Raw genomic sequence first — 13,626 nt, forward strand, 5'->3', positions numbered from 1 at the left:
CCCACCAAGTGGTACAATCCCTTTTTAGCAAATAGATTCCAGAGCCTAATTTGATTGATGTTAAATCAGTCCAATAAACATTTGGAACATATGCATTGACGTCCCATTGAACCAATGAGCTGTGAAGGCGGGTTGACAGTCTACTCAAATCTGATAGACCAATAGTGTTTGTGATTTACAGTGAGTGACGTTGACTTTAAGTAATTAGACGGCAGGAATCTATGATTGACGTTTATATTGCCCAACAAGGCCAGCGGAAGGGGTTGCAGGTTGGGCGGCTTCGTTTCCACCCAGTTCCGGCCTGCTGATCCAGGCGCCCAGTGACAGGCAGACCGAGGCCTGGTGTGAAATCCTCATTGTAAAAGACCCCGGCCGCTCGCCCGCTCGCCGCCTTCCGCCCGATTCTCTTGGCCGAGGCGGTAGATTGTAACCCGAGAAGATGCCCGCGGTGTCGAAAGGTGATGGGATGAGGGGGCTGGCGGTGTTTATCTCTGACATTAGGAACTGTAAGTGCCTACAGATATATTTTTTTGGGGAGTGGGTGGGGGCGTCCTTCAGCTCATTTGTAATTCATCTGCCCCCTTCTTAATATTGATTAGTCCCTTCCCTTTTAATTAACCAATACTAATCTATGCATCATATTTTTTTTAATTGGGGCATTGCAAGGGGTTGGGGGTGGCACGGTTTCCACGGTGATGCCGCGGAGTGCCGTCACACCCCATGGAGCTGGTGGTGCCATGGAGTGTTTCCTTGGACTGACTTCACTCTGTCTGTGTGAGGGAGAGAGAGTGGAGGCTGGAGGTGTGCAGTACGTTGAGGCAATCTCCACTCCTGCTCCCTCCTCCTCGCCCAGAAGGTCTCTGTTGTGCTCAACAAATCTGAGCAGCTGTGCCAGTTCTGCCCTGTTGAGGGTTTTGGTAGCATGCCCCTTGTTGTGGGCACAGCACTTCCATTTTAAAAGGACCAGGGATGCCGCTATTTAGGGCAGTAGATCGAGGGCGGTTGCCTCTTCCCCTCTCCCTCTCCCCATGACAGCCTTATCTAATTCTTACATTTGTTCGTTGTATATCTTCCCTAAACCAGGAATTTAGAGCAGGCCTGGAGATGTTGCAGATAAACGAGAACTGCCGCCCAAAATGCAGGATCTGTCACTGAATAAGGTGCCACAAGCTGAATTGATGTAGGGAGACTACCACAAGGGCAAAAGCGAGGGTTTTTAGTCCCCTGAGTGCTTTGTACAAAGCAGTGAGATTGCTCACTCTGGTTAATGTTGTAGAACGTCTGATAATCTAGCAAGATCAAATCGGTCAGGATGTTATGAGGTTGTTGACTGCATTTGTTAAAAAATCTGCGGTTAATGCACTGCAATCCTGGTGTAGAGCCTGCCCTTCCTCATTTCTCAATAATATTGAACCTTGACCATCAGCATCAGAGTTGCAAGTACAGCTCGTCACTGAGACCACTCAAAAATGACTGTACACTTCTCCAGTTCTACTATAACGTTTATTCCCTCTTGTGTTTTAGAACTGTACCCTATTTATTTTGCAATGGAGCAGATTGCAAGCGCCCAGCAATACTTTATAGATGGCCTGCATCAGTGTGCATTGAAAGGGCCAGAATCAGGTTTAATATCACTGGTGAAATTTGTTAACTTAGTGGCAATACATGATAAACATAGGGGAAAAAAATCAATTACAGTAAGTGGATATGTATATTAAATAGTTAAATTAAAAACATTGCAAAAACAGAAGCATAAAAAAGTAGTGAGGTAGTGTTCAGGGGTTCAATGTCCATTCAGAAATCAGATGGCAGACAGGAAGAAGCTGTTCCCAAAATCGGTGAGTGTGTGCCTTCAGGCTCCTGTATCTCCTTCCTGATGGTAACAATGAAAAGAAGGTGCATTAAACAGTTTTATGATTTGAGTCATTCCAGGTTAACCATGACAGCTATGCCAACGTTTGACAGTTGTTCCCAGTTCCCCAAGAGTAACCATAAACTTGTTATTGGGACATCCCACTGTCTGCATTAGTGTTTTCATTTAGCAAAGTTGCTGAGCCAAAGTCCTTTAGAGGTTGTTTGTTCAGATCTGCTATGTGTGCTTTTGTTAGTTTCCTGTAAGTCTGCACAAGTTTGCTGTTTTGGTATGTTTCATTAGCTACCAGGATACAACCATAAATATGCTGCATTTAGAAAAGTGCAATCAGATTCAGGTTTAATATCACCGGCGTATGTCATGAAATTTGTTGTCTTTGTGGAAGCAGTATAATACAATGTATAATAGAGAGGGAAAAAACTGAATCACAGTATATATACTGTATACTATATATATATTAAAAAATCAAATAGTTAAATAAGTAATGAAAAATAGCAATAAAAAAAGTAGTGAGGTAGAGTTCATGGATTCGGTGTCCATTCAAAAATCAGATAGCTGAGGGAAAGAACCTGTTCCTGAGTCATTGAGTGTGTGCCTTCAGGCTTCTGCACCTCCTTCCTGATGGTAGCACTGCGAAGAGGGCATGTCCTATGTGGTGGGGGTCCTTAATGATGGACACCATCTTTTTTGATGTATCACTCCTTAAAGGTGTCTTGGATACTGTGGAGGCTGATACTCATGATGGAGCAGACTTAAGTTTACAACTTTACAACTCCGCAGATTACTTCAATCCTGTGCAGTAGTTCTCCCCCCACTCCCGGACCAGACAATGATGCAGCCAGTCAGAATGGTCTCCCAAGGTACATCAGTAGAAGTTTTCATGTGTTTTAGGTGACAAACCAAATCTTCTCAAACTCCTGATGAAATATAGTCACTGTTGTGCCTTCTTTGTAGCTGTATCGATATGTTGGGACTGAGATCCTCAGACATAATGACACCCAGGAACTTGAAATTGCTCACTGACTCCACCTCTGATCCCTCGAGGAGGACTGGTGTGTGTGTTCCCTTGTCTTGACCTTTTTGAATCTGAGCTATGTGATCTCTTGATATTTTCTTCCACTTTGCTTTATTGTAACCCCACTGGTAAATTATGACATTCCATCTTTCACTTGTGGATCAGGGGCACTGTATTTGCTCAAAGACTCCTATCTGTCCAAGCTTGGCCAGCTTACCACAGAGAGAGAGAGGAGGGTGAAGGTGGGAATATGCATTACTATCTGGTATGGAGGGGGACTGTCCCACAGGATTGAAATGAGCTGCAGGGAGTTGTTAACTTGGTCAGCTCCGTCATGGGCATTAACCTCCATAGTGTCTAGGGCCCCTCACAAAGGCAGCATCCATCATTAAGGACCTCCATCACCCAGAACGTGCCCTCTTCTCATTGCTACATCAGGAAGGAGATACTCTTATTGTCCATCGAAATCCAATGATGACGTCCACTCCTTTACCAGCGAGATTTTTGATGACTATACAGACCTGACCTGGACCCACAAGCTCTATTTCAGGTGGGACATGTATATGTGGTAGTGGTGGCAACCATGGCTGCATTTCTCCTGGCTCTCTTCTGGTTGTTTTTTCCATCCCCAGAATACGAACCTCATCCCTACACAGCTGTCTCCAAGTGTTATGGTCAGCGGCGACATCCTCCAGGTCCTCCGGTCTGATCTTGCACGCACTTAAAGCATTCTTCATCTGATCCTTATAGCACTTCTTCGGTCCTCCAGCTGAGCATTGACCATGATGTAGCTGGCCGTATAACACGCTGCGGGATAGCCAACGTGGGGGCATCCTTATCCCGTGCCTCAGCCACTGCAGCTGACACTAGGTGATCGTGCCCTCAGTACTTCTGCAGTTGGTTTTTACAAGTACAGAAGCCTAAAGAGACACTCAGCGATTCAGGAACAGCTTCTTCCCCTCTGCCATCTGATTTCTGAATGGACATTGACCCCATGAACACTACCTCACTACTTTATTATTTCTATTTATTTTAACAAGTTAAAATATATATTTTTTTTTCCCTATTATTATGTATTGCAGTGTAATATTGCCGCAAAGATGACCAATTTCATGAGGAATGCTGGTATATTAAACCTGAATCTGATCTGCAGCTCAGTATTGTGGGCTGTCAGTGGTAGCATAACATTACTACAGTGCCAACGACCTGGGTTCCATTCCCACCGCAGCCTGTCAGGAGTTAGTACATTCTGCCCCTTGACCATACGGGTTTTCTCCGGGTGCTCCGGTTTCCTTCCACAGTCCAAAGACGTACTGGTTAATGGATTAGTTGCTCCCATGGATGTAATTGACTCAGAAGATACTGTTACTGTGTTGTATCTCTGAACAAGTTAAGGAATATGGCAGATTATTCTATTATTTACAGGGCCACTTGCCAGTATTGAGATCTACTCTGTCCTCCCCATGGCCTTGTGGGTTTCTTCCACAGATATTCAGGTTAGGAGTGGTAAGCTGTGGGCATGTTCTGCTTTTGCCAGGAGTGTGGCGACATTTCCAGTCCAGCACATCCTCAGACAGTGTTGATCGCTGATGTAAAACGACACACTTCACTGTATGCACACGTGACAAATAAAGCTAATCTTTCTATTTCAAATGTGCCAATATTATTCCTTACTATTTCTGCAGGCTTTAAAATGGTTCAGTTTGATGTCAGAGAATGCGTACAGTATACAAGCTGAAATCTTACTCTTTGCAGACATCCATGAAACAAAAAAATCCCCAAAGAATGAATGACAAAAATGTCAGAACCCCAAAGCCCCACCTCTCCTCTCCCATGTACAAACAGCAGCAAAAGCATCAATCCTCCCCTCCCCTTCCCCCCACTTGCTCCAGCAAAGGTATCGGGCCGCTCTCCCCTCACCATGCAAGCAATAGCAAAGCCCCCAAAGAGACCGTCGGAGAACTACAGTCCATCCCAACGCTTCGGTATCTCAGACAGGCTTTCTCTCGCCAGCGAGGGAGAGAGAGGTTCGCTCCTGCAACAAGTGAGAGTAGCCAGCAGCCTCTCGCTCACCTTTGAGAGAGAGCGAGAGGATCGCTGGTGCAGGGGCCTTCTTCCGACAGAAGCGCACACCACCTGCTATCCCGATGTTTCGGTCTCCTGTGACGCTTCACTTGGCGAGGAACCGGGACGACCACAGGGCTGCGCCCACGTCTTCCAGGCTACATGGCGAATTTGAGAACCCACCACCTGTGGAGAAGTGTAGTTTGAGCTGCAGCTGTAGATCACGGACTCTTGACAGGACCCCAGCCACCTTGCAAAGAAAGGAAAGACATGAAAAAAGAAGAATAAGCTGTTTTGTGGGCAAACTAGAAGAAGTTGCCTGGGTCTGCAAAAAAAAACCTGTAGCACAATATTTAAATAAGTAAAAGAATGTCAGAAAATAACTGGAAGTTTGGGACCGAATTTGTCTGTAGGAAAAAGCCAGAAAGTGGTCAACTGTTCTACTTCTGCGGCATATAGATTGATGTCTCTGATTTTTTTCAGTGGGTCTGTTTAAAATGTGGTAACGCACTGGGCCACTGCAGTACATCAGTCCATGGATTCACTGCGTATGTTTGCACAATAGGTTTAAATGGACAGAAACCAATTTCCTGAGGAGAATAGCAAATCTTTTGATCAAAACTGTAATTAAAGATCAAAGATCTCAAGCTGCGTCCATTGTTGAAGACTCATTGTCACATCAGCTGTGTCACTAATTCTGGGTGCTATTATTAAGCTGGTGGGAGCTCACTTGCACAGTTGTGAGAGCAGGCAGACGGCAGTGTGTGCACTCCTTGAACAGCAGTTAATGCTCTTTGGAACAAGTCATGCCAAAAGGTTTGCAACTCCATTAATGCCTCTTTTTAAAAAACTTTTGGGTGTTCCAAAGTGCTTTCCCATCACTGAAGTAGTTTTGAAGTACTGCCGCAGCTGTAATAGAAAAGTGGTGGACATTGCCCAGTACATTGCACACAGACCTCCCCACCACTGAGCACATCTAAAGGAGCGCATCACGGACCTCCCCACCATCTCCATCAGCCTTCATCATCAAGGAACCACTATCTAGGCCATGCTCTCTCACTTCTACCATTGGGAAGGAGCTTTCGGTCCCACTCTCCAGGTCCAGGTTCAGGAAGGTTCAGATATCAGGCTCCTGAACCAGTGTGGGAGACTTCACTCACCTCAACACTGAATTGATCCCACATCCTATGGACTCACTTTCAAGGTCTCTACAACTCGTATTTCAGTGTTAGTTTAGTTAGTTAACAATTCGTGTATCTGTTTATTTATTTATTATGATTTTTTTTTTGTTTGTTTTTTGCACTTTGGTTGTTTGTCAATCTTTGTGTGTAGTTTTATCATTGCTTCTATTGTATTTCTTTGTTCTACTGTGAATGCCCGCAAGGAAATGAATGTCAGGATGGTATACATACTTTGATAATAAACTTGCTTTGATCTTTAGACTTTAAATCAGTGAGATTTAGAACGTGGAATCTATTCACCTCTCAGCTTTGCAGGCCAGAAAAAATTATTCCTCCTTCCCACTTTGCCGTAGCCTATAGTTATAGCCCATCAAGCTACATTCTCTTACTATCTCTTCTTTCAGTTAGTCCTGATGAAGGGTCTCGGCCCGAAACGTTGACTGTAATTCTTCCTATAGATGCTGCCTGGCCTGCTGCATTCCACCAGCATTTTCTGTGTGTTGCTTGAATATATGAGGGAATCTGTCTCTTCAAGGTAGAGGTTCATACGATTGAGAGGCATAGATACAGGGAGTATCTTTTTCCCGGGGTAGAAATGCCTAATACCAGGGGGCATGCATTGAAGATGGGGGGGTAGTTTTAAAGGGGGGTGTGAGGGGTAAGTTTTTTACTCCAGAGAGTGGTGGATGCCTGGGATGGTGGTAGAGGCAAATGTATTGGAGGCTTTTAAGAGACGTTTAGATGGGCACCTGGATGTGAGGAAGATGGGGAGACATGAACATTGTGTTCAAGTGTTCAAAAGGAGGAATTAATTTTTTTTTGGGGGGGGTTGGATTTACTACTTTGCTGGTTCTGTACAATATTGTGGGCCGAAGGATCCGTTCTTGTGTTATACTGTTCTATGTTCTAGAGCAGGAGTTCCCAACCATGTTTAGACTGTAAACCCCTATCATTAACTGAGTGATCCGTGGACCCCAGGTTGGGAACTGCTGCAGATTCCAAATTCAGTGTAGTTTATTGTCATTTGTCAGTATGCAAGTGTAAAAAAAAATGACGTGATTGTTACTCATTCAGACAGAGAGATTCAGAGCCCCATACCTTTTGGGGGGGGGGGGATTCTCAAACCCCCTCCTTTCCTTGATATCCAATCTTCTGCCGTTTATATCCATGAGCTGTAGCTATTGAATTCTCTGGTATGAGAAATGGGTCCTTCTTCCTCGCCTAGACTAGTCCTTGCATAATTTTGTACACTGTGCTCTAAAATTTAAATTCTAAATCATCTTTGTTCAGAAGAGACATCAGACCTGCCCTTGTCTCATTACTAAAATGTCTTGTCAGTGTTCTCTTAAGTCTTCTCTGACTCGCTGTTAGAAATGGAGACCAGTTTTTTTTTACACATCAAGCCCTTACAAACAGCAATATTATAATAATCTCATTATCTCTTTCTGTCAGTTGTAAGATAAATAGTAGTCAAGGCAATGGCAGCAGGTCGTGCTGCTGGTTGGCAGCTCCAGCGACCCGCATCTAATTGTGAGTCAGGTGTGTGATATGTGCTGTACGGAGTTCTCACATTCTCCCTGGGTAGCAGGTACTTGAAAAACAACTTAAAACCACTGAAAGACTAAACCAGGGTACTTGACGCGCTTCTAAATAATGTATTTCCAAACTGAAAAAGTAAGATCAATCCCTTATTACAAAACTAGCAAGAGCGAACAATCTTGCATCGATTGAAAACCAACAAAGCTAAATTAGTGATATAGCAATCTTAGCATTCAAATCAGCATAACTAAGCATTCTAATTAGCGATAGTACTAAGTGTAGTTAGCGGCTGAACTAAATCAGTGTTCCAGTTTGCGAAGTTGGCATATTAAGTGGTTAAAAAATTATCATTCCCTGTGGCTCACAACTAACTAACCCCAATTGGGAACACGTAGCTATGCTCGTTTGCTTCTACCACACCCCAACCCACATGACAGATTACACCGACAGAAAGTAGATACAGAGCTCCTACACCCCATAACCATGTAGGTTATCCCCCACCCCAATATTCCGGTTACCTCCCACATCCCAAAGGCAGACAAGAAACATTATTATGAACACAATTATAAACATAATTATAAACACAAGAAAGTTTGTAGATGCCGGAAATCCAAAGCAACACACACAAAATGCTGGAGGAACTCAGCAGGTCAGGCAGCATCTATGAATATAAATAAGCAGTTGACGTTTTGGGCTCAGACCCTTCTTCTGGACTGAGGAGGAAGGGGGAAGCCACCGCAATAAGTGGGGGAAGGAGGCTAGATGGGAGGTGATAGGTGAAGTCATGTTGGTGAGAAAGGTCAAGGGCTGGAGAAGAAGGAATCTAATAAGAGAGGAGAGTGGACCATAGGAGAAAGGGAAGGAGGAGGCAACCTGGGGTAAGTAATATGCAGCTGAGAAGAAGCAAAAAGTCAGCAAGGAATAGAGGAAGAAGTGGGGGGGGGGGTAGAAAGAGAAATCGATATTCGTGTCATCAGGTTGGAGCCACCCTGATGGGATATAAGGTACTGCTCATCTTTTCACAAGAGGACACCATGGACTGACAAGTCAGAATAGGAATTGAAATTAATGTTTGGCCACCAGGAAGTCTCACATGATGTATGGTGCAGTGATGCTCGACTAAGTGGTCCACCAATTTACAATGGGTCTCACCAATGTAGGGGAGGCTGTGTTGGGAGCACCAGATCATAAATTGTCCTTTTAGTATGTGTACGTAGCGAAAGAATCAATGGGAGTTGATGGGCAGAGAGTGAACAACTTGCAGGATTGAGGGAGAATAAAGCCCCTCCTCTGGCAAAAGTGTTACGTTTTCACAGTCATCCGTGAGGGGGTTTTGTCTGTGTCAGAAAATAGGGGGAAGAAAAGCTTTATATGGTGTCCATACCAGGGGAGACAGATGAAAGCCTTGGGTGTTGCCACGGGAGGTGGAAAATGAAGCTTCAGTTCTTAAACTGAAAATCCCATTGCTTGAGAAATGAGAGAATGCCTGCATCTTAAAAGATAAAATAGGGATCAGCTTTGTCACGAATACTTCAAAACATACAGAGAAATGTATTGTTTGTGTCAAGTCATATCAGTGAGGATTGTGCTGGGCTGTCTGTAAGTGTTGCCATGCTTTGGTGCTAACATGGCATTGACACAACTAGCCCTAACTGCACCTTTGGAATGTCGGAGGACCTGGAGGAAATCCATGATGTCACGGGGAGAAAATGCAAGCTGCTCGGAGACAACGGCAAGAGTTGAAGCTTGATCTTGTAAAACATTGCAGTAACCGTTATTACTGTACCACAGTTAGTTCATATCAGACTTGTATTTTATATGTTAAATCTGAAGAGTTTTGGGAGTAAAGTGTGAGGAAATCCATAGTTTAAAAGATAACATTGGGGTAGGCAAAGATCAAAGATGAGATTATGACATTGAGATTTTGAAGAAAAACTTGTATATCAAAAAACAGTAAGTCTACAGGTGCTGGAAATCCAAAGCAACACAAAATGCTGGAGCATCTCAGAAGGTCAGGCAGCATCTATGGAAATGAATAAACAGTCGATGTTTTGGGCCGAGCCTCCTCTTCAGGACTGAAGGTCTTAGCCCAAAATGTTGACTGTTCATTTATTTCTATACACTGCTTGGCCTGCTGAGATCCTCCAGCACTTAGTGTGGTTTATTTGAATATCAAGGTTGGATCATCTGTAGTGTTGAGCCTAGTGCGGAGAGAGTACATACTTCAGCCCATCATGTCTATGGGCCGTAGGTCGCTGACAGCAGATCACCAGTCTTCTGTCCTGGGCGAGTCTTTCACATTGTCCCCAGGTGTAGCCCATTCTGGTGTATCCTTCCTCTCTCTGGAACTTCTGGTGTTTCTTTTGCGCTGGGTTTTCATGGTTGAGCCCCATGCCCAACCCTCCTCCTTTCGCACATGGGCTTGGGACCATGCATGTCAGAGCTAGTAGGGATGGAGTGCAGTAGGTTATTGATTCCGGGGATAAGGGATTCAGTCATCGGTTTTAAAATGGCGAGCCAAAAAAGTGCAATCTGAGTGTTAAATGGAACAATTTGGAATACAAAATAATAGCATTGATTTCTACAGAGGATGAAATGTCACAGGCTGGTAAAGTCCAGCCATAGTCTAAATAGAGTAAGTTGGCCAAGTAAATGCTTATAATGGCATAAGTTGATACAGTAAGACTTAATCTGGTTAGATACTGATAAAAAGCTGTTTGATTAGGATGCTTCTGTTATTTGAGATCAGGATCAGAATTATATTTATTATCACTGACGTATACTCATAAATGTATTGTTTTGTGGCAGCAGTACAGTACAAGACATAAAAATTATAATGTTGGTGCAAAATGGGACTTAGTGAGCTGTTCATGGGACTTTCAGAAACTGATGGCAGACGGGAAGGAGCTGTTCCTAAACCATTTAGTGTGTCTTCCGATTCCTGTACCACCTCCTTGCTGGTAGTAATAAGAAGAGGGCATGTCCCAGATGGCAAGGGTTGTTAATGATGCATACTACCTATTTGAAGCACCAGCTTTTGAAGGTTTTTCTTAATAATGGAGAGAGTTGTGCCCATGATGGAGCTGGCTGAATCTACAACCCTTTACAGTCTCTTTTGATCTTTTGCTGTGGAGCCTCCGTACCAAACAGTGGTGCAAACAGTCAGAGTGCTCTCCATTGTGCGTCTGGAGAAATTTGCTAGAGTCTTTGATCATAAGATGTAGGAGCAGAATTAGGCTATTTGGTCCATCGAGCCTGCCCTGCCATTTCATCATAGGTGAACTACTTCCCTCGCAGCCCCAATCTCCTGCCTTCTCCCTGTATCACTTGATGCCTTGACCAATCAAGAATTTGTCAATCTCCCCCTTAAATATAGTTAGAGACTTGGCCTCTACAGCAGCCTGTGGCAATGAATTCCACAGATTCCCCACTCCGGCTAAAGAAATTCCTGCTCATCTCTTTCCTAACTGGACATCTCTCTTTTCTGAGGCTGTGATCTCTAGACTTGCATTTCCCCACCATTGGAAACATCCTCTCCATGTCCACTCTACAGAGGCCTTTCAACGTTTGATAAATTTCAATGAGATTTACCCTCTTCCCCTGCCATATTTTTCTGAATTCCAGAGAGTACAGGCCCAGACATATTAAACACTCCTCATAAGATAAGCCTTTCAATTCCAGAATCATTTTTGTGAATCTCCTTTAAACCCTCTCCAACGTCAGCACATCCTTTCTTAGATAAGGGGCACAAAACTGCTCACAATACTCCAAGTGAGGCCTCACCAGTGCCTTGTAAAGCTTCAACATTACATCCTTGCTTTTAGATTCTAGTTCTCTTGAAATGAATGCTAACATTGCATTTGCATTCCTTGCCATTGACTCAACCTGGAAATTAACCTTTAGGGAATCCTGCACGAGGACAACCAAGTCCCTTTGCACCTCAGATTTTTGAATTTTTCACTTAGAAAATAGTCTGTTATTCCTTCTACCAAAGGGCATGACCATACATTTCCCAGCACTGTATGCCAGCTGCCATTTCTCTGCCCATTCTCCTAATCTGTCTGAGTCCTTCTGTAGCGCCTCTACTTCCTCAAAACTACTGCCCCTCCACCCATTTTTGTATCATCCACAAACTTGACCACAAACACATCAATTAGAATCGTAATTAGATTTAATATCACTGGCATATGTCTTAATTTGTTAACTTTACAGCAGCAGTACTATGAAATACATGATAAATATAGAAAAAAACTGAGTTATAGTAAGTATATACATGACTATTAAATAGTTAAGTTAAAATAATCAGTGCAAAGAAACAGAATTTAAAAAAAAGTAGTGAGGTAGTGTTTGTGAGTTCAGTGTCCATTTAGAAATCAGATGGCAGAGGGGAAGAAGCTGTTCCTGAATCACTGAGTGTGTGCCTTCAGGCTTTTTTACCTCCTTCCCGACAGTAACAGTGTGAAGAAGCATGTCCTGGGTGGTGGATATCCTTAATGATAGATGCTGTCGTTTTGAGGCACTGCTCCTTGAAGATGTCTTGGGATACTATAGAGGGTTGGTATCCATGATGAAGCTGACTAACTTTACAAGTTTCTTCAACTTACTTCAACCTTGTGCATTAGCGCCCCCCCCCCCATCCCATACCAGACAGTGGTGCAGCCAGTCAGAATACTCTCCATAGTATATTTGTAGAAGTTTTTGCGTGTTTTAGTTGACAAACCAAATCTCCTCAAACTCCTAATGAAATGCACCCTTGTCTTGCCTCCTTTATAGCTGCATCAATATGCTTCAGTCAGGTTAGATCTTCAGATTCCTCTGAGGATTGGTTTGTGTTCCCTTGACTTCCCCTTTCTGAGGTCAACAACCAGCTCTTTGATCTCGCTGACGTTGAGTACGAGGTTGTTGTTACAACACCACTCTCAGATAACTGGTATATCTCGCTCCGGTATGCCCTATTGCCACCATCTGAAATTCTGCCAATAATGGTTGTAATTTACAGATGCCATTTAAGCTATGCCGAGCCACCCATGGGTGGAGAAAGGGTAGAGCAGTGGGCTAAGCATACATTCCTGTGGTGCGCAAGTCTTGACTGTCAGCGAGGAGCGAGGTGGGGATGTTATTTCCATTCTGCACAGAATGTGGTCTTCCACTTAGGGTCCAGTTTCAGAGGGAGTACAGAGCCTAGGTTCAGTAGCATTTCGATCAGGACTGTAGGAACGGTGGTGTTAATTGCTGGCAGTTCCATACCACATCTCCTCAAACTCCTAATGAAGTGTACTGGTGTGTCTTCTTCATGATTGCATCAGTGTGTTGAGCTCAGGATGTATCCTTCGAGAATTCGCCGCCCAGGAACGAAGCTACTCTTGGGAATCAAAAAGGAACACTATAGGGGGATGTTTGTCTGGAATATGTCGGCAAGCTTGTTTTCAGTGCTGTTATTTATTCTGGAGGTGGATGTGATATAGTACATCCTAATGGGGGCTAAAAGGCCTACTCCACTTCCTTCAGCTCACTGAGTGAAGAGGATGTAGTGATTGAGATGCTTGATGTGAAAGTCTGTGGGGGGGGGGGTGAGTTATTGCTGGAATTTGGTGGATTCAGCTGCTCTGAGTTTTTTTCTCTCTAAAAGAAAAATTGCTTGCGAAAATGAAGGTTAATAACTTTTCTGCCCTCTCCTCGTTTTTTTTTTGTTTTTCCTCCTCCTTTACTGTCTCTACCCCTTTTCCTGCAAGCACAGACTTGCTCTGGCATAACTCTAATACGGCTCTCTAGAGCCCAATTTCATGGTTCAGTGCAGGTCAAGAGTGTTGGCGGCATTTCATTTGTTAAATGTTGGTTGCCAATCAGCATCCACAGATGTGTTATCGACCAGGTCATCGTTGAGTACCATGGCTGATGCTTTAATTCCTCGCCCAGTGACTTGAGCTGTAATAGTGTCACACTAACTGTGTGGT

At 43.8% G+C, this 13,626-nt stretch overlaps 1 protein-coding gene across 2 annotated transcripts in view; it reads left to right on the top strand.

The window, feature by feature from the left end:
• Nucleotides 1-299: 299 nt before the first annotated feature.
• The window catches only part of ap2a1 (adaptor related protein complex 2 subunit alpha 1), a 108,222-nt gene continuing 94,895 nt past the window's right edge, over nucleotides 300-13,626 (top strand). For both annotated transcript variants that reach the window (XM_059953456.1, XM_059953457.1), the window contains exon 1: nucleotides 300-506. In XM_059953456.1, the coding sequence (XP_059809439.1) occupies nucleotides 440-506 (67 nt within the window). In that variant the 5' untranslated portion in view covers nucleotides 300-439. The remainder of the gene's footprint in view (nucleotides 507-13,626) is intronic.

The sequence above is a fragment of the Hypanus sabinus genome, chromosome 29 (assembly GCF_030144855.1).
Source record: "Hypanus sabinus isolate sHypSab1 chromosome 29, sHypSab1.hap1, whole genome shotgun sequence".
Classification (NCBI taxonomy): Eukaryota; Metazoa; Chordata; class Chondrichthyes; order Myliobatiformes; family Dasyatidae; genus Hypanus; species Hypanus sabinus.